This window comes from Bubalus kerabau, chromosome 5, assembly GCF_029407905.1.
Source record: "Bubalus kerabau isolate K-KA32 ecotype Philippines breed swamp buffalo chromosome 5, PCC_UOA_SB_1v2, whole genome shotgun sequence".
Taxonomy (NCBI): domain Eukaryota; kingdom Metazoa; phylum Chordata; class Mammalia; order Artiodactyla; family Bovidae; genus Bubalus; species Bubalus kerabau.
The window spans coordinates 91,841,434-91,862,510 of record NC_073628.1 but is presented as its reverse complement, the minus strand read 5'-3'; the positions used below and the strand labels follow the sequence as shown (position 1 = coordinate 91,862,510).

Below are 21,077 nucleotides of genomic sequence, written 5' to 3'. Positions count from 1 at the left end.
AATTTAGTCAGTAAATTGGCAGTGGAATTACAGTTTTAGGGAAAGGCAGAATTTAGGATACGGTGAACAACGATATCCTAAGTAATTAGGATTTAGAAATCCTAAATTTCTAAAGAATTTAGGAATTAGAAAACAAATGAAGATCCTGTTTTCAGAGTTTGATGAATAGAGGTGATTGCTATGAGATTTCTGATCAAGGAAGGTCCTGTGCTTTGGGTGATGGGTCAGTCATTCAATGTAATAGGAAAGAAGAAAGTTGCTATTGCTTCAAGAATTTAAAAAAAAAAAAAAAAAGACATTATAAGCAATATTCAGTTCACTGCCACCTCTCCCAGCCAGTCATCAAGGCTAAGCTGGTCTATGCTCCCTCTCCCACCCCATTTACATACTCAGGCTACCCCTTTTAAGCTTATTTTTCCTAATTAAACTTCTACAATTGTAGAATTCAATCTGATCTCACCTGTAAGAAGACAATACGATTTATAACCTGCTCCTAAGCCCCACCCTCTGGACTCTGCTTATCACACAAGGTTAAAAAATTCTATTATGCAGTCTAGAATAGAGTCGATTGAGAGCTGACCAAAAGACTCCAGGCAGAGCTTTCTTTTCTCTTCTCCTACCATCTCTAGGCCTTTCAGCCCAAGGTGTTTGGTCTCAAGGGTAGGAAGCACAGCCTCTGAAAACCTCTCAACCCAGTGGGAAAGCACAGACTGCAGAAGCAGACAGGCTGCTTCGTGGCTATGTCCTTTACCTGCTGAGTACCCTCGCGGCCCTGCTTCCTGATTATTCAAGGAAAGACTAAAATGCATCCTGTTTAATTTTAGTTTTAAATGTAATGTCATCTAAATTGCTGTAATTTGGTAATCTTCCACTGTTGAACTTATCAGAGTATTTGATAAGCAGACCATCTGTGCCTGGCCTCTGCAGTGTGCACTAAGTAAATATGTGTTGAATTAAGAAATCAATGAATGAATTCTATCACTCAGCTAAATTCAGCAAATGTTTATTGAGCACTTGCTACTTTGAGCATCTTTTCTTCTCTATCCTGATGTGATGGTTTGACCTAATAACTGCTGGAGATAATCTTTATTCTTAGGAGATCTATTCACAGAAACTAAGATGAGGAGGTGAGGCTCATGTTATGAGTATGCTCTCATACCTGATATAATTTTAAGGGGGCCAAAATGATCTCAACTCTTCTCCCTCCAAAAATTCATTTGCTTGGTTCCTGAAATTCCACAATAGTTTCTTTAACTTTAGAAGAATAAACAACAACAGCTACCACCACCAGCAAAATTTCCCTCACTTCAGTCCCAGTTAAGTGCAAGGTGGCCCTAAGCTTTATCATTAAAGTTGTATATGTATTCTTTTTTAAGATGACCAAGTTTATCAGATGCTTAAAAACATATACACTTCAGTAAGGGGAGAGTTGATAAAGTCTGAGAACCCTGGACATCCCAACTGGGAAAGGGGCAGAGGAGCACTCAAATGAGAGGAAAAACATGAATCTCTAAGGTTTTTGGGCCCAACAAAGATAAAGTGCAACTTCCTAACTTTGCCTAGAACTCTCTCTGAATTTCGGAGGCCTTAGGGTGATACACTGCATATCCCCTTACTTACCCTCTTTTCTCTAAAGACTAGTTTACTTATCTGCCCATATTAATCCTTATCTTTTAAGTAGCCCAGGAAAATTCATATTATAAATGTAAAGAATAAACGGATAAAGCACAGAACAGGAAACATGTAAATTTGAGGAAAAGAGTGATAAACTGCTTGGAAAGGGGACTCAACCCACACTTCTGCCGCAGGCTGGTATGAGGAGAAGTGGTTGTGTTTCAGTCTGTCACTGATATTAGGAACTGTAGGAGGTCCCTTACTATGCCTGGGCAGGGTTGGGGGGTGGGTAGGCATGCGAGTAATAAAGAAGATGGGTGGTGAGGGGGAGGCCCTATATTTCCTTACCATCCTCTCTCCTGGTAGACACAGATTTCTAATTGACTGCAACTTTCCATCCTTTCAGCCATCAATGGGATGATCTACAACTTGCCCGGCCTGAGAATGTACGAGCAAGAGTGGGTGAGGTTGCACCTGCTGAACTTAGGCGGCTCCCGAGACATTCACGTGGTTCACTTTCATGGCCAGACCTTGCTAGAAAACGGCACTCAACAGCACCAGTTAGGGGTCTGGCCCCTTCTGCCTGGTAAAATTCTTGGCAATGAAAAGAGGTCTCAGTACCAAATGGCGAGGCTGTAACTTAGCATCTGTAACTCTTTCCCATTCCCTCTTTGTGCATCTCCTTCCAAAGCGGTCAGGCATGGGCTCTGACATGGATCCTGGGCAAAGCTATATTCCAAAAGTGCATGCAGAGTACAGAAGACTCAGCCAGTGTCTGCACTGTTTGCAGCACAGCACAGACTAAATCTGCAGACCAACTTGGTTCTACAGAGATGCTATGTCTAGCACAGGTTCTTCCAAGCCATTATGTGTCATGCAGGCCAGGTCTTAAGCAGATTACAAAATGAATCCCACAAGGATCAGGCATCTAAAACATTCTGTTGGGCAGAAATCAGAGACTAACCCAGGATTTCAGTGTTCTTGAATTCTACTCCTCAGTCTTATCACCCTGATATCTTTGGGCTGTCAGAATCTGAATCTTAAACTGACTTATGAAGTGAAGAATATATTTTTAAATGATTATAAAAGCTGAAGAATAATAAAGGTATTTAAATCTTTTCATATGCAAAATAATGACTAGGTTTAAACAAACTACAACCATCAAAAAGGATTTTTATGTCCCAGTGAATTGCTTGTAGCTGTGTGAGTAGGAGTGTGTTTGATGCCATTGATCCTCAAACTGTACTGGGCATAATAAAAACTTGCAAAGCTGGTTAAAATGCAGATGCTTTAAAGAGAGATTTTGCTCTCAGAGACTTTGATCTGGTAGAACTTGGGCAGGAGCCCAGCAGTCTGCATTTTTAATAAGCAGCCTACCTTCCACAAATGGTATCTGAGAAGCTAGTCAAGGCAATTCCTTGATAGGATTTTGAGTGGAGAAGTTGCTGTGTGAATCAGCCTCAGAAGCAGGCACACTAGTCCAAACAGGCCGGATGTGGTTAAGGATGGGGGAAGAGAGGCTCCTCAGGTGGCACAAGGGGTAAAGAACCCACCTACCAATGCAGGATACATGGATTTGATCCCTGGGTTGGGAAGATCCCCTGGAGGAGGGCATGGCAACCCACTCCAGTATTCTTGCCTGGAGAATTCCATGACAGAGGAGCCTTGTGGGCTACAGTCCATGGGGTCACAAAAGAATTGGACACGACTGAGTGCCTAAAACAACAACAAATCACACACTGAGTAAGCTAGAGCCTCGAAGCAGGAGGTTCCTTGAAACTTCTGCCTATTGGGGGCTGTGCATACACTCAGAAGGGTTGAACACGTGAAACAAGTGCCGAACAAATCTGCTGAACAAACAAAAATAATTATGGTGTAAATAACTTTTTGTGTTTAAGGAATGTACTTATTGCTGGCATAGGACCTGAAAATGGGATTGTCCTGCTGTTAAGGGTCAAAAGCAAACTCAGGCCCTCCAGCCTTTAGTTTGACACACCCTAATAGGACACTACAGAAAGAACGACTGAGGCGACTTAGCACTCTTGCACACGGGGGAAAAGGGGGTTTCTGTTTGCAACACACCAGTTTCTCATTAACAAAGCTATCAAAAGCCACTCTATTAAAATCAGGGACAGAAAGGGTTAGGTCAGGCTCACCCCTAACTTCTCACCAAGTATTACCAGATCAGTTATCCCTTCCACAAGCCTGGGAGAAGTGGGTCAGGGAACTGGCCCACTTAAATCTTCACACCTAACACCTGCATTAGAGAGTAGAGGGCTGGAGATCTTTTTTTAGTGTGTCTGAGGAGGATGGCCATCAGCTATTACTTTTTATTCACAATCTAGGAAATGGTCACAAATCATAGTCAATAGAATATAAGTGTTAACTGGCGGTAAAAGTGAAAAGTGAAAGTGAAATCGCTCAGTCGTGTCCGACTCTTTACAACCGCATGGACTGTAGCCTATCAGGGTCCTCTGTCCATGGGATTCTCCAGGCAAGAATACTGGAGTGGGTTGCCATTTCCTTCTCCAGGGGATCTTCCCAACCCAGGGGTTCTTCCCAACCCAGGGATCGAACCCGGGTCTCCCACATTGCTAGCGAACGCTTTACCATCTGAGCCGCGGTAGGAAATCTGAAATACCAGAATGAATAATCAGAGGTTTCAGAAATTTCATTCTTTCAGTGCTTTTCTGAAACAATGTTCGTATGTCTCTATCTAAAATGTAAACTTCATAGAAAAAATGAAACACGGGGGAAGGATGTTTTATTTTAATTTTCTCATATAAAAAAGAAAAACTAGAAAAATGAAGAGAAGGAAACATGTACAAGATTTGTGAGGCCCAATGACTATCATTCAAGGTTGCTTTGATAAGCTGCATTTATGTATGGGTTAACTTGTAACATGATATTTAGATAAATGAAACATTTCTTTTTGTAAGGGGTATTGGAGATTTTTTAAGGTCCCAGGGCAATTTGTTTTTAGTGAGTGTGTGTGTGTGTGGTGGTGTTTGTTTTGATACACCTGTAATGCTGTCTAAAGAGAAACGGCTAACTCAAGTTATAGTCTAAATCACTTACCATGCAGAGATTTTAGGATTCTTTGGTAGGAGTCAACCAGTGTTAGCCTGTTAATCTTTGGGTATGCAATGTTGTCTTTTATTTTAGGTTCATTTAAAACTCTTGAAATGAAGGCATCAAAACCTGGCTGGTGGCTCCTAGACACGGAAGTTGGAGAAATTCAGAGAGCAGGGATGCAGACACCATTTCTCATCGTAGACAGAGGTATCATCCAAGAGCCACATTATTTTTTTGTTTTAGCAGGAGAGTACCTGTTCCTAGTCACCAAGTTTTAGGTCGGAAATATTCAACTCTGAGAACTCTGACACAACAGAGGCATGATCTGTAGCAGTAATTGCTTTTATTCTGACCTAGAGTCTGACTGCAAACATCAGTCCGCTAGGAATCTTAAACGAAATGGTTCAAACCAAAATCGTTCCTCTCATTTGCTGAAGCGAAATAAAGCATCCTCCTTCATGATTTGTGAACCATGGGAAAGTGCATGTGAAATTCTCCAGACTTCTAGAGTAGAGGAAGGGAAAGATACCAGGAATTCAGCTTTGACCAAGATAGTCACTGAACTTGGCATTTTGGTATTCAAGAAACACAGTTTCCATCTGTCCATCCACTAATCCAGCCAGCCAGCACTTATTAAGCACCTGTTGAGTACCAAGCACTGTGTCAACATCCAAATAGCTTAGTGGCTAGCATTCCCTTCTTTGTTCAGGACATAAATAACATTGTAACTTTCAGGTCAACTTTTGAGAACAGTCTTACAAGGGTACTTAATATTGTAAAATGGCTTATTTTAAGATACAAAAATATGGAAATCAATTTAAAAACTATTTGCACTTCCGGATAAGTTGTTTTCCACTAAGATGTCATTAATTTTCATTTCTATTAAGTATCAGTCTTGCCAGTGCATTTATGATTTTATGATCAGACATATTTAAGTCAGCTGCCACACAGATAGGTGAAAACAACTAATTACTGACCCAGAAGAGGTATATCTGTAGCCATGGAGATTTTTACTTTGTTATATGTGCTTTCTAAGCAAAGTTTATTCATTGTTCTATTTCTTATAGAATGTAAGATGCCAATGGGACTAAGCACTGGCCTGATAGCTGACTCACAGATCCAGGCTTCTGAGTTTTGGGGTAAGTAGTAGCATCATAGCCTGTGAAAGGGACCTCCTACAGTTGTGCTGTATACAGCCTGCAAAACCATACATGATGACCCTGCCTCCATGGGTCATTGCTCCTCTCAAGGCTTTTTTCTACCACATTTTGGTAGTAAAACAGCAGTAAAATACCTAATTACTGACCCACCAGAGATATAATCTCTAGCCATGGAACTTTTACTTTGTTATGTGTATTTTCTAAGCAGAATTTACTCATCACTGATTTTTTTATAGAATGTAAAGGTGTCAATGGGACTAAACTGTGTAATATTCCAGCCGGAACCACAGGGTCTTACAGGCAACATAATATAGTTCCCATTCAGTTCAGTTCAGTTCAGTTCAGTCACTCAGTCATGTCTGACTCTTTGCAACCCCATGAATCGCGGCACACCAGGCCTCCCTGTCCGTCACCAACTCCCGGAGTTCACTCAGACTCACGTCCATCAAGTCAGTGATGCCATCCAGCCATCTCATCCTCTGTTGTCCCCTTCTCCTCCTGCCCCCAATCCCTCCCAGCATCAGAGTCTTTTCCAGTGAGTCAACTCTTCGCATGAGGTGGCCAAAGTACTGGAGTTTCAGCTTTAGCATCATTCTTTCCAAGGAAATCCCAGGGCTGATCTCCTTCAGAATGGACTGGTTGGATCTCCTTGCAGTCCAAGGGACTCTCAAGAGTCTTCTCCAACACCACAGTTCAAAAGCATCAATTCTTCGGCACTCAGCCTTCTTCAGAGTCCAACTCTCACATCCATACATGATCACAGGAAAACCATAGCCTTGACTACATGGACCTTTGTAGACCCCTTTGCTGTGTCAACCATTCATCTATTCAAGAAATTTTTTGTTCACCCACTGTGCATCACAAACTCCTCAATTTCCTCTCTTTGCCTTCAAACTCTTGTCAAGATCAAGAGGTCAAATGTAAAGCATCATGCATGTATACAAACTAAGTCTGTTCAGTCATGTCCAACTCTTTGCGACCCTATGGACTGTAGCCCTTTCTCTATCCATGGGATTCTCCATGGACTGGAGAATACTGGAGTAGGTTGCCATTTCCTCCTTCAGGGGGAAAGGATCATGAGGCTCCCATAAATCTGCCCCATATCTTTCTGTTAGGCAGGCACACTCAGCAGAAACCACATCAGCATAACTGAGAAAAAATAAACATGACCTATATTCAAGAAAAGGGGGTGGGTGGTGGTTGACAGCTGTCCAAGCACAGGCCTGAAACCAAGATCTCATCATCAGGGACTGACCTAGTAGCTGAGGCCCGTTTCCATTGCCTGGTTTCCTAACTAAAACAGATGTTCCTTTAGAAATCTGATTTTCCACTGGGACTAAATTCACTTGAGAAATTGCTAGTTAGATGTTCGTTTTGTTTTAATTCTGAATAAATTATTTTCTTCCTTTGTATTTAGGTTATTGGGAACCCAAATTAGCAAGGTTAAACAATGGTGGATCATACAATGCTTGGATCGCAGAAAAACTTTCAACAGAATTTAACCCTGAACCTTGGATCCAGGTATGTCTTACTAACCTGATAATGCATGCATGCTCAGTCATGTCCGACTCTTTGCAACCCCATGGACTGTAGCCCACCAGGCTCCTCTGTCCATGGGATTCTCCAGGCAAGAATAATGGAGTGGTTTGCCATTTCCTCCTCTAGGGGTCTTCCAGACCCAGGGATTGAACTTGTGGCTCCTGCCTTGTCTGAGCCACCTGGGAAGGCCCAACCTGATAATAGTTACTACTATTGTAATAAAAAATGACAGTGGTTTAATAATTTCTTCTTGTTGTTCTTGCAATGCTGTTAAGGGAAATGGCAATTACTAGGTGCTAGGCAGCATTCTAAGTACTTTACATACTCAAAACCTGTGAGGTTCAGTTCAGTTCAGTCGCTCAGTCGTGTCCGACTCTTTGCGACCCCATGAATCGCATCACGCCAGGCCTCCCTGTCCATCACCAACTCCCGGTTAGTTCTAGCAATATCCAGTTTTATAGATGAAAAAAACTGAGGCACGGAGGGATTAACTAACTTCCCAGTGTCACACACAACTAGTTTCTGGTTGAGTTTGGATTCAAATTCAGGTATCCTGTGTTCAAATATGGGTTGCACCTAGCCATTTTATTAGTTTGTTTGCTGTTATTTTGTTCTAAGGAAAGTTAGCTGTGCAGTGACCTCAGGCAGTGTGTGTGAGACTTGTTGACAAGGATAGTGCTGCTCAGTGGCTTTGCTACATTGCAGGTAGACATGCAAAAGGAAGTCCTGCTCACGGGGATCCAGACCCAGGGCGCCAAACACTACCTGAAGCCCTACTACACCACCGAGTTCTGTGTGGCTTACAGCTCGGATCGGAAAAACTGGCGGATCTTCAAAGGGAACAGCACAAGGAATGTGATGGTCTGTGGGCACCGATGTTTCTTCCCAAGCCTAGGGTTACAATATCTTTTTAAAAAATACCTTTTGGGTGTTATAAATACAAACGGCATTTTTAGTGTTTTATGAAGAAAAGTGGTAAAGTGATGTGTCTGTATATTATAAACTAAAAAAATAACCTTAACTTCTGAAATTTCAAAACTCCATAAAACTTGCAAGAAAAATCTCTTTTTCATCAAAATAAGTATCCAAACTTCTCAGATTGGCAGATGATATATAGCAGAATATCTGGTTGTGTGTCTTAAAGAGCCCATGCTAAAATTTGGCCACCAATTTTCGATTTTACTCTCACATTTCATTTTGTTCTTTAGTTCAATGTAACTGAAGGAAGCCCCAAGTGAAGGAAATAGTGTTAATACCAGCAATGCTCTGAGGCAGTATGATTCTCACATTTCTTTATTTCTTTTTTTTTTTTTTTTTGCTGTCACTCCTGAGGAATGATGTCCTCCTGCTGGATCTTCCAAAGGCTCAGCCAGGGTTATTCCCAATGACCCAGTTATTCCAAGCCCAATCCTTCCCCTCCTCCCATGCCCCTCTCTCCAAAGAAAGCTATCTGAATACAAGGATCAGTCCACCATTATTATACTGATAACCTTGAATCAGTTTCATTTTTTTTCTATAAATCATTTACTATTTTACTATCTTCTATGTCATCATTTAGCTATTTCTTATAATAAATCATTTGCACTATAACCTTAGAATAGATCATGAAAACCTTAAATTGTGAATCTTAGCAATCAGTATTGCAGCGAGTACACAAATTAAAGATTAATTTGTGTACTCTCTTAAAGCTTAAAGACTTTTGCATCTATGTTCATGAGGGTTATCTGTGTACAGTTTTGTTTCTACTGTCCTTTTGTTTTAATGTGAGAATGCTACTAGCTTCATAACATAAATTAGGTAGCATGTTCTTCTATTTTCTGGAAGAGATTATCTAGTATGGATGTTAATTCTTTAAACTTTTGGTATAATTCATCAGTAAAAGCCACATGGACCTGGAGATTTCTTTTCTGGGACTTTTTAAATTACAAATTCATTTTTTAAAATAGTTACATGTTATTCAGATTATCTATTTCATTTTGGGTAAATTGGGATAGTTTGTGTTTTCTCAGTCAATTGAGTCATTTCTTCTAAGTTGTTAAATATACATGTACAGGTTACTTGTATTATTCCCTTACTGTCCTTTTGATTTGTGTAGGGTCTGTAGTGATATTGCCTATTTCATTTATGATATTGGTAACATGAATCTCTTCTCTTTTTCGCTTTATCAGTCTTACTTCAGATTTGCCAATTTTCTTTAATCGTTTTAAAGAACTGGCCCTTTGTTTGATTGCTCTTAGCTGTTGCTTTTCCGTTTTCAATGCTACTGATATCTGCTCTTATCTTTGATTTTCCTTGGCTCTTTCTGACACTGTTCTGCCAGGGAAGGGGGATGGGACACAGCCCCTTTACTGCCAGGTAGAGGTCACAGTCCATTCTCCACTTGGCCTCCTCTGTTGACACGTGAGCTGGGACCCCTCTCCTCCTTGCAAATAGGTAGGGATGGAATGGTCTCCACTGACACCACAAGAGTGAGAGCCTTATTATAAGATAGAAGAGATGGAAATCCAGGGTCTCTATTTTGTTTTCTCTGCCACAACTCCAGTGACAGTGTTAGAGTGCCTCGTTACAGTCTCATGAGCATGGGAGTCTAGGTTCCCCATCTGGCCTTTGCAGCTGTTGGTAGGGAAGGGGACACTGTTTTCTAACCTATGGTGTTTGGCTAAGAGTAGAACAATTGTTGCCTCCAAGTTTTCAGTCTTGCTAGACTGCCTTTTCCGGTCCTGAGGCCAGAGAAAAAATGCTTTCACTGTTTATTCTGTTTTTGTTTGTTTGTTTGCCTGTACCTGTTGGTGGCTCCTGATTCCCGGCTTCCTTACTTATAAGTCTGTATATGAGGTAAAAAGAAAACCCAGGGGACTGACACCGTGTTGTTCCTTGGGTCCTGAGAACCCTAGCCAGCCTGCCTTCTCTTCTCCACCTTTCAGAGTCTTTCTATGTTTTCAGTTGTACTCAGCAGGAGGAACAGGGCAAAATTCATCTATACTATCTTCCTGAAGTGGAAGTATTCCCAATTATCTTTTAAGACCAAATTTGACTCAGGCTACCTGAAAACATAATATTACAACATTAAATTGGATGAAAATTTTATTATAAAATCACTTTATAGAGAATTGTTACATAACTAAATTTTCCTCTTTTCCTCTAGTATTTTGGTGGCAATTCAGATGCTTCTACAATAAAAGAGAATCAGATTGACCCACCTGTTGTGGCTAGATACATTAGGATCTCTCCAACTGGATCCTATAACAAACCTGCCCTTCGACTGGAGCTGCAAGGTTGTGAGGTTAATGGTAAGGAACACAGATGCATTATTTTCTTGCTCAGTTCAGTTCAGTCTCTCAGTCATGTCCAACTCTTTGCGACCCCATGGACATTTTTTCACTGCTCTTCATCGAGTCAAGATTTGGGGCATATGGGAGAAAGAGTAGAATTTTTAGTTTTCTCCAATTACTAAGGCTCCTAGAAAAACCTCTCTGAAACACAGGTTCCATTCAAGGAATGATCTAGACTGAGACTGGTTCTAGCAGCCAGAGGGCAGGCACCATCTCTCTGAACAATGTTTGGACCATATGGACACTGCTCTGACCCTCCAAAGAAGGACCCTAGCAAAGCATGACCTCCACCAGCCCATTTCCAATAAGAATTGAGAGTCAAACTGGGTCTGACCCTTCTAAAAGCCTTCCAACCAGGTCACTCAGACTTTAATATAATAAAAGTGTCTTGCAACATTACTGGCATATATTGCTGCTGCTGCTGCTGCTGCTAAGTTGCTTCAGTTGTGTGCGACTCTGTGTGACTCCATAGATGGCAGCCCACTAGGCTCCACCGTCCCTGGGATTCTCCAGGCAAGAACACTGGAGTGGGTTACCATTTCCTTCTCCAATGCATGAAAGTGAAGTTGCTCAGTCGTGTCCGACTCTTAGCAACCCCATGGACTGCAGCCTACCAGGCTCCTCCATCCATGGGATTTTCCAAGCAAGAGTACTGGAGTGGGGTGCCGTTGCCTCCTCCGACTGGCATATATTAGATAGTCAATAATTGTTTTTGAGAACTAAATCTGCTTCCCAATTTCCTGAAACCTTGATTGAACTCTGTATTCTGTTTCACATTCTATATAGGTACCCAAGCCTTTTCTAAGTAAGTTTCTGTTTTTCAGGGGATGTAACGTGACCTGTGGTATATATAAATCTAGGCAATCATAAATGGCAATAATAAAATTCTTCTATATATAATAAAATGTTTAAGGTTCTCATCAACTATTCTTCTCTCTTAAAGTGGTACTTTCCAACATTTTTTACTTCAAAGCATATATAGAATATAACCTCGGTCTCACAGTCCGCAGTAAAAGAATGAAGCAGACCACCCTGGGCTTGGCTGATCCAGGCACCACCAAGTTGCTCAAGGGCTGAGGGAGGAGGGAGATCAATATACAAACATACCTAAAACTTGCTGCGGCACACCTACTGGGAAGGTACAGCCCCTTCTCTCAGGTAGAGGAAAAAAGTACAGCTCACAGTGGAGAAAGTAACTGAATCTTGGAATCAGTTTCTTATCAAAGCAGATAATAATACAATAAACTCTTGATATTCATGAGGGATATGGAAAGGGCATTTTACCCATGTCCAGATAGCCATGGTATATAACATCCTCCACATAAAATGCAAATTTTATATAAGCAGGAAAATTTGAAACAGCTCCATAGCATAGCATGTGCATGCTCAGTTGTGTCTGATTCTTTGCGACCTCATGAACTGCAGCCCATCAGGCTCCTTGGTCCATGGAATTTTCCAGGCAAGAACACTGGAGTGGATTGCCATTTCCCCCTCCAGGGGGATCTTCCCAACCCAGGGATCAAACCCACATCTCCTGCATTGGAGGCAGATTCTTTGCCACTGAGCCATGTGGGAAGACCTGAAATAGCTCTTTGAGTCATTATTATTATTTTTTTCTTTCCTTATGGTATATGATGTTAACTGATCATTTGTTCAGGTCATAGAGTCAAGCTACCCTAAAATGTGACATTCAATAATGCTAGTCTATTTAAAACCTCCATTTTCTATACAAGAAGCATTAATTTTAAAATCTCTTCACTTTCTTGATGTTTATAATTAGTATCTATGACAGACATTCTTCTTTTAAGCCTCTTTTTTCCTGGAGAAAGTAGGGTATCACTTCAAGAAAATGTCTACATGACTTACTAGCAAGAACAAAGTGTCTTGTCTCTGTGACACTTTATATACATAGGGGCTTCCCGGGTGGCTCGGATGGTAAAGAAACAGCTTGCAATGTAGGAGACCCGGGTTTGATCCCTGGGTTGGGATTTCCTGGAGCAGGGAATGGTTAGCCACTGCAGTATTTTTGCCTGGAGAATCCCATGGACAGAGGAGCCTGGCAGGCTACAGTCCATGGGGTAAATGGTAGGACATGACTGAGCAACTAACACTTTCACTTTCACTTATATACATGGATGTTTAGGAATATTGTCTACCTGAAAGCAGAGACCAACGTTTCCATGACTCTCTGAAGGAGGGAAATGACTTTAGATGTTTAGAACATGGCGTTTGATGTCAGACTGCCTGGGCTCAAATCTAGTTTCTGATTCTTTTAGCAGTGTTACTTTAGTCGTTTCTTTTTTTGCTGTGCTTGTTTTTTTATTTGTAAAATGGAGCTATTTAAGAGCATTAAGTAATACATGTATAGACTGAAAACATTGCTGTGATGGTTGTTTTGTTGTTACTTAGCAGTAATATTATTTGTCTCCGCTGAAGTACAAAATACCATACAAGGAGTATCGGTGGTGTGTAAATAATCACATTACTTTTCTCTTGACAGGATGTTCCACACCGCTGGGTATGGAAAGTGGAAAGATAGAAAACAAGCAAATCACCGCTTCCTCGTTTAAAAAGTCTTGGTGGGGAAATTACTGGGAACCCTTCCTTGCACGTCTTAATGCCCAGGGCCGTGTAAATGCCTGGCAAGCTAAGGTGAACTGTCCCCTGTGAATGGAGTTCTCTCAGTCTCTCTGAAGAAAGCATAGGCCTTCACTCCAGGGAACATGGGAACCTGGGAAGCCAGAAGATCCTCCCTTGTTTCTACAGAGTATGATCCTATGTCTGAAAACTAGGATGTGTGTTGTCTGGACAGTTTTAGCTCAGAGAGAAGTTACCATCTCTGTGGTCTTGATTTAGACTAGGGGCGGGCAAAACTTTTCTGCAGAGGGCCAGATAATATTTTAGGCTTTGTGAGCCATACATTCTCTGTCATAATTACTCAACTCTACCACTGTTGCAGGAAGCAGTCATCAACAATATGTAAATGAATGAGCATGGCTGTGTTCCAATAAAACTTTATTTACAAAAACAGGCAGTAGGCCAGACTGGGCCTTGGGCTGTATTTTGCCAGCTCCTGATTGAGACAACTTACTTTATCAGTAAATGATTTAGATTTGTACCATCTTCTCTTCTTCGGTTCCCTCCACAATCTAGCACTATCCTTTATTTTATTAAGAGTGTCATTTAAACTTTTTTGTTCCTGTTTTTTCAGAACTCTGTAACACTCCTTTATATTGGTGACATCATAAAATGCTGCCAAACCAGGTTTTAAAATCTGTGATCTAAGTTTTATAAACATCTCACAGAGAGTTATATTGCCCTAGATGTTAGACCACTGAGTAATTAAGGTAACTTAGTTCTACGGTAACTATTAATATTGACTCATATTTATTTCATTCTTCAACTGACCTGGAAAATCAGAATGCCATAAGAAATCAGAACAGTACAGTCAATCAACATAAGCCAACTTCCCTATTTTCTATCCACCTAACGCTCTCTCTTAAGGAAGTGAAAGTTGCTCAGTTGTGTTGACCTGTTTGTGACCCCATGGACTATACAGTCCATGGAATTCTCCAGGCAAGAATACTGGAGCCCTTTCCCTTCTCCAGGGGATCTTCCCAACCCAGGGATCGAACTCAGGTCTCCTGCATTGCAGGAAGATCTTTACCAGCTGAGCCACAAGGGAAGCCCAAGAACACCGGAGTGGGTAGCCTATCCCTTTTCCAGTGGATCTTCCTGACCCAGGAATTGAACCGGGGTCTCCTGCATTGTAGGCAGATTCTTTATCAACTGACCTATCAGTTGATAGCTCAGGGAAGCCCCTCTCTTAAGAAAGCTACACTCCAATTCCCTGGACTCTCTATAGAATTCCGCGTCCTAATCTTAAATTAGGCCACCAGAAAGGAAAAGGGAGTTGTATGGTGCGAGCAGAGTAAACAAGAGTTTGGACCCCATCTTAGGGCTTCCTAGGTGGCGCTAGTGGTAAAGAATCCACCTGCCAATGCAGGAGACATAAGAGATGGAAGTTCGATCCCTGGGTTGGGAAGATCCCCTGGAGGAGGGCATGGCAACCCACTGCAGTATTCTTGCCTGGAGAATCTCATGGATAGAGGAGCCTGGTGGGCTACAGTCCATAGAGTCACAAAGAGTCAGACACACTGAAGAGACTTAGCACAGACTCCATTTGGATAGTCTCGGGGACCAATGTCTGTGCCCTGAAATTCATTTCTCAACTACCATAGAGTCACAGAATGTTAGAAAGGCAAGGGGTTTTTACAAAGCATCTGGTCCAGATTTTTCTTTTAAGTCTAAACACATGCATCCATGCTAAGTCACTTCAGACGTGTCCAACTCTGCGACTCTATGGATTGTAGTCTGTGACTCTGTGGATTGTAGCCAAGTCTAAACACAAAGGAAGTTAAATAATTTTAGTTTAGCCTGGTAGCAGAATCAGGACTCTCACTCTCCAAATAAACAGATCTGTGGTCTTTGTACCATCTGAAGCAACCCAAGTACTCATTTTGCAATTTTGCAAAAGGGGAGAACTGAGACCCACAGAAATTAAAGTAATAAAAGTGACAGTGTTGTATAACATTTTTATTTAATTTCTATAATATAAATAGTGAAGTGAAAGTCACTCGGTCGTGTCCGACTGCGACCGCCTGGACTGTATAGTGCAATTCTCCAGGCCAGAACACTGGAGTGGGTAGCTGTTCCCTTACTCCAGGGGATCTTCCCAACCCAGGGATCAAACCCAGGTCTTCCACATTGCAGGCAGATTCTTTACCAGCTGAGCCACAAGGGAAACCCAAGAATACTGAAGTGGGTAGCCTATCCCTTCTCCAGCAGATCTTCCTGACCCAGGAATCGAACCGGGGTCTCCTGCAATGCAGGCAGATTCTTTACCAGCTGAGCTACCAGAAAAGTCCTATAATATAAATAAGATAATAAAACATAATTATCATTCCCTGGCAATCCAGTGATAAGCACTCCATACTTTCCCTGCAGATGCATGGGTTTGATGTCTGGTTAGGGAACTAAGATCCCACATGCCATGCAAGACAACCAGGGAATTTTAGGTCAGAACTGTTTGTTTCACTTAATCTTCAGTTAGTATAAAGTGTCTTTTATAGAGCTTCTTTAGAGAGGCTAAAAGTCTAAACCAGGCATTGCAGGTATGTGCACAAGTGTCTCTATCTCCTTTATGGTAGAGACAAAAAGATATACACCTACAAAAATCTTCTAGTTTCCTATATGCATTCTGTATCATTCACACAACCTTGAAGACACACCAAAACACCAGCAGATGTCACTACAGGGTGTTAAATTAACCCAAATTATCTAATAGAGTACATTTAATTAATTTGCTTTAAAAATACAGTAACATGTGATTGTAGCATATGTTTATACACATACAGCCATGTATATATGAGTGATGTTGAGAAAATATATATTGGTTATTTCATATAGAATTGAACAAGACTACATTGTTGTTTAGTCACTAAGTCATGTCTGACTCTCTGAGACCCCATGAATTGCAGCCCACCAGGCTCCTCTGTCCATGGGATTCTCCAGGCAAGAACACTGGAGTGGGTTGCAATTTCCTTCTCCAGGGGATATTCCTGACCCAGGGATCGAACCTGCGTCTTCCACATTGGCAGGTGGATTCTTTACCACTGAGCCACTAAAGTGAAGTGAAGTCGCTCAGTGGTGTCCGACTGCTTGTGACCCCATGGACTGCAGCCCACCAGGCTCCTCCCTCCATGGGATTCTCCAGGCAAGAGTATTGGAGTGGGTTGCCATTTCCTTCTCTGAGCCACTAGGGAAGCCCAAATGAGACTATGGGCCAGGATAAATCTCCCAAAGATGAAAATTAATCTCAAGTTATTCCAAAACTCAATTAGTCTTTCTGATCCTCTTTCTCCAAGCACTAAATGCCAAACATGTGATTAGGCATTTTGTTTAGGCCAGAGACAAGACAACTACCATGACATGTCCAGCCCTGGGTGTAGCTTTATCAAGTCTCTCAAATAACATGTTTACTTGAAATATCAGAAAAGAAGAAATTGGACCTTTTCTATTTGACATTAGCAATGGAAAGAAAACTGGAGCTTTTCTAAATTAAGTAAGAGAGAGTATACTATCTAGTTCTTTCCCAGATAACTTCAATAATATCATCATAGTATTTAATTCTTTTCTTTTCATTGTGGTAAAAGTCACATAATATAAAGCGTACTATTTTAAGCCATATTTAACTGTACAGTTCAGTGAACGAAGTACATTCACATTGTTGTGCAACTCTCACCATCATCCATCTCCCAAATTTTTCACCTTCTTAGACCGAAATTCTGTCCCCATTAAACACTAACTCCCTATTTCTCTTCCCCACCCCTCCTCACCCTATGGCCCCTGGCATCTATCAATATACTTTCTGACTATGACTTTGACCATTCTAGGCATCTCGTATAAGGGGAATCAAACAGCATTTGCACTTAATGTATACTGCAATGCACTTTATACTATACCATCATAGTATTTTAAACCAGCTTGCTTAAGAGAAAAATATTTAGATAATTTAGCAACTGATTTTTTTCCTCAGATAAAATATATTTATTTTTTGAGCACCATCTGTGTGCCATACATTGTGTTAAGTACCTGGAAACAAAGCGAAGTCCCTGCCCTCAAAGAGTAAGGAATACAAGTAAACAAATAACTATTGTCCAATGTGTAAAATATTTCAGAAGTTTCTAAACATGCCGATGATAAATGAGAAGGAACAGGGGAGGATTCTAGGAGAAAGGGAATTCTCAGGGATGAGACAGAAAAGAAATCCTTTGACCTCAACGCATTTCTGAGTATCTCGATCTAAAAAAAAGCAAAGGTTTTAACCTGTCTTATCTATTGTTCTAATCATTTTCATAGGCAAACAACAACAATCAGTGGTTACAAATTGATCTGCTCAAAATCAAGAAGATAACTGCGATTGTAACACAAGGTTGCAAGTCTCTGTCCTCTGAAATGTATGTGAAGAGCTACACCATCCACTACAGTGACCAGGGAATGGACTGGAAACCTTACAGGGAGAAATCCTCAATGGTGGACAAGGTACAGGGAGCTCTTGGCAAAAAGAAAACAATTTGAAAACTGCTGTGTTGAGAACAGTACCTCAAATTTGCAAATAGCTCTTGTATTTGATAAGTGTGCATTGATGTGCATCCCTCCTTAAGTCTTCTAAGTCCGGGACCTGGTCTTGGGACAGAGACCATGTATTCTATCTTTCTGTTTTGACTGAGCCACCTACAAAATCATGAGAACAACAGGGGATGGTATGAAGTTTAACTGTCTCTGATTGAGGAAGATGGTGAAAGAAAGGGTCATCTCAGCCTGCTTGGGCTGTGTAATGAGTTACCACAGCCTGGGTGACAAACAAAAGGCACTTATTTCACACAGTTCTGGAGGCTAGAATCCTAGATCAGAGTGCCACCACGGGCAGGTTCTTGGTGAGGGCAGTCTTCCTTGTTGTGCCCTCCTATGGCCTTCCTTGGTGTGTGCACACGCAGAGGGAGATGCCATGAAGGCCCTACCCCCATCCCTAGTCCTAATCACCTTCCAAAGGCCCCACCTGCTAATATCATCTCATTGAGGATGAGGGTTTGAAGACATGAATTTGGAAGGATACAAACGTACAATCTATAACGGGGTCTAGACAACCTACCATATTAGCATTAGCTTAGGTATATTTGTTATTCATGTCTGATCAAATACCTATGGCCATATGCCTTTCTGTGCCACTGTTACTAAGCAGAAAACAATTGTTATCCTTCCCCACGAGGAGATTAATTTCTTGCAAGATGAACTACTCCATCACACTCTTAAATTCCTAGCTATGTGGATTTAAAATCTTACTAGAGGCAAAGCTAAGGAGATGAGCTGAATATTCTAGGAGTGGGAACTGGGCTGAACCAGTATGAGGGGGAGCAAAGGAGTAGGGGATGGATGTTTACTGGATGCTCATCATGGACCCGGCCCTTATCTTAGTTAATGGGTCTGAATCTCTCTCTCTCTAAACCCCTGGTTTGTTTGGTTTATTTCTCACTGTATCAGGATGTTCTCATAGTAGGGTAAACATCATTTTTATAAACAAATAGTGACTCAGTCTCTGATGTGTGTAAATCTTGGGGAACTTTCTGAGAATGACAAAAGCACACCTCAAACACAGTTTAGTTGAGGATGTAGGGCATATGACAGAAAGGATATTAATATATAAAAATGCATGATTGTATTTTATTTTAAATGTTAGTAATAACTAACCATAATCATTAGCTATTACTAACATTTAAAATAAAATGCAACCATGCATTTTTATGCTTATTATCTGGCACTTAATAAACACTTGTCATATGTTGACATGCTCTTAAAATCTTCACAACAACTTCTACTAGGTAAAATCTATTATCTCCATTTTACCAATGAGGAAAAAACGGTGAATCAAAGTCTATAAGTAATTTGCTCAAAGTCACATAACTAAAAAGAGGCTAAAGGTGGAGATGTTTTTGTGGCTGCTTCACAGCACCATATCAGATTTCTTTATTTTTTCCTATTTCAACTCAGATCAGTGGAGAGGTGATATCCCTAAAGAGGTATGTCTGGAGTGAGATTTCATAATTAATTGAGGATCATCTTTGTGATAAGTTGTATGTGTTCATTGAGATCCACAGTTTGAACTAAAAAAGACAAAAAATTACCTGTTAAGATTTTTTTAACTGAAATACAGTTGATGTACAATATTATGTTAGTTTCAGTTATAAGATTTCCATACCCATTATGCCATCATTAAAGAGTTTCTCATATTTTGCTTTCAGATTTTCGAAGGAAATAATAATGTCAGAGGACATGTGAAGAACTTTTTCAACCCACCAATCATCTCCAGGTTTATACGCATCATTCCTAAAACATGGAATCAGAGTATTGCACTTCGCTTGGAACTCTTTGGCTGTGATATTTACTAGAATTGAATATTTTAAAAGATAGGAGGGACTCAAAGATATCAAACCACTTAGAGTGGGCAATGCATTTTGTAGCTATTTTAAGTATAAAAAATTTTCCATCATTTCTCTTTTTTCTATTAGAGAATAAAATTTTATATGTGAAACCTTTATGATATAACTCCTGATAACCACTAAGTAAGATGATGACTATTATTTCTGCATTAATTTGAATATAGATAGGAAAACACCAAGAACCAACAAGAAAAGGCTTCTCTTTCACTGATTAAAAATTCTATATATAAGTAATATTCATATGATTAACATTCATCATTATAGTTTTCTTAAATGCTATACACATTAATAAAAGAAGTATTACTTCCTTAAACCACTCATAAACCCAGATAAGTTTCATTCCTACATTTTCCCTTAAAAGAGCTATGATTTAAGAGTATAGGGAAAAAACAGTATTTCTAAATGTTTTGCTTGACAATGGAGAAAAAAAAATCATACTGCATGAAAGAACAAGTATTTAAAATGCCCTGTCTTACTGACATGACAAAGATTGTTCAGACCCTCCAGGAGTAAAGATATAAGTAAACATATTTTCAGTGGTCCTGCCAGACTTGTGACGCTGGCCTGGATTCCCTTGGGACTGATTGCGTACATTGATGTTCAGGGTTAGGGATCATTAATAGGACAGATCTAAAATAAATATGGGATGGCTGAACGTGTAACCTTAATTGCATTCTAGCTGGTACTATTAAATACATGGCACACTGTTTCAAACATAGGCTCCCCTAAAGGAAGGCAAATACCCGTCAAACAGATCATTGGAATTCTTGGCCCAAATGCAGCTGTTCCTGCTAGACCCGGCTCCAGGCAAACAGCTGAAATTCTCTCTCAGTGCCCTTCTCCTTATGGCCCCAGCCTCTACTTCTCCCTTCCTCCTTCTCCTCTCCCTTCCCCTTTCAAGCACTCCCTTCCTTGGGAACTTGGCATCTCACGGTTTTACAGATACTGTAAGACTGGGTAACCTTTTGGTAGCCTCTAAGTCTACCAGTGAGAGAGAATCACTGGTGAGGCTATCTATTTTAGTGGAACAAACCACCCCAAAACTTAGTGCTTAAAACAGCCACAGATTTTTATTGCTCCTGATTCTGTAGGCTGACTGGGCACAGTTAACTTTATTTGGGGGTCTCTAGTCATCAGGAGACTGAACTCAGTGTTGGGATAGCTGGTCCTTTGTCCCTCTCCAAGTAGTTTCAGATTCTCTCATTACATGGCTTATCCACATGGTCTGTCCACTTGGTGCCTCCCACACTTGAGCTAGACTTCTTACACCATGATAGAGGCTCCCAAAAGCAAGAGTT

General features: G+C 40.8%; 1 protein-coding gene across 1 annotated transcript in view; it reads left to right on the top strand.

The window, feature by feature from the left end:
* F5 (coagulation factor V) overlaps window positions 1-19,851 on the top strand; it is a 79,589-nt gene extending 59,738 nt beyond the window's left edge. The window contains exons 17-25 of the mRNA XM_055583776.1: window positions 2,021-2,200; window positions 4,780-4,896; window positions 5,757-5,828; window positions 7,267-7,370; window positions 8,094-8,249; window positions 10,534-10,678; window positions 13,221-13,372; window positions 17,642-17,824; window positions 19,582-19,851. Coding sequence (XP_055439751.1) covers window positions 2,021-2,200; window positions 4,780-4,896; window positions 5,757-5,828; window positions 7,267-7,370; window positions 8,094-8,249; window positions 10,534-10,678; window positions 13,221-13,372; window positions 17,642-17,824; window positions 19,582-19,728 — 1,256 coding nt within the window. The 3' untranslated portion in view covers window positions 19,729-19,851. The remainder of the gene's footprint in view (window positions 1-2,020; window positions 2,201-4,779; window positions 4,897-5,756; window positions 5,829-7,266; window positions 7,371-8,093; window positions 8,250-10,533; window positions 10,679-13,220; window positions 13,373-17,641; window positions 17,825-19,581) is intronic.
* The last annotated feature ends 1,226 nt before the right edge of the window (window positions 19,852-21,077 follow it).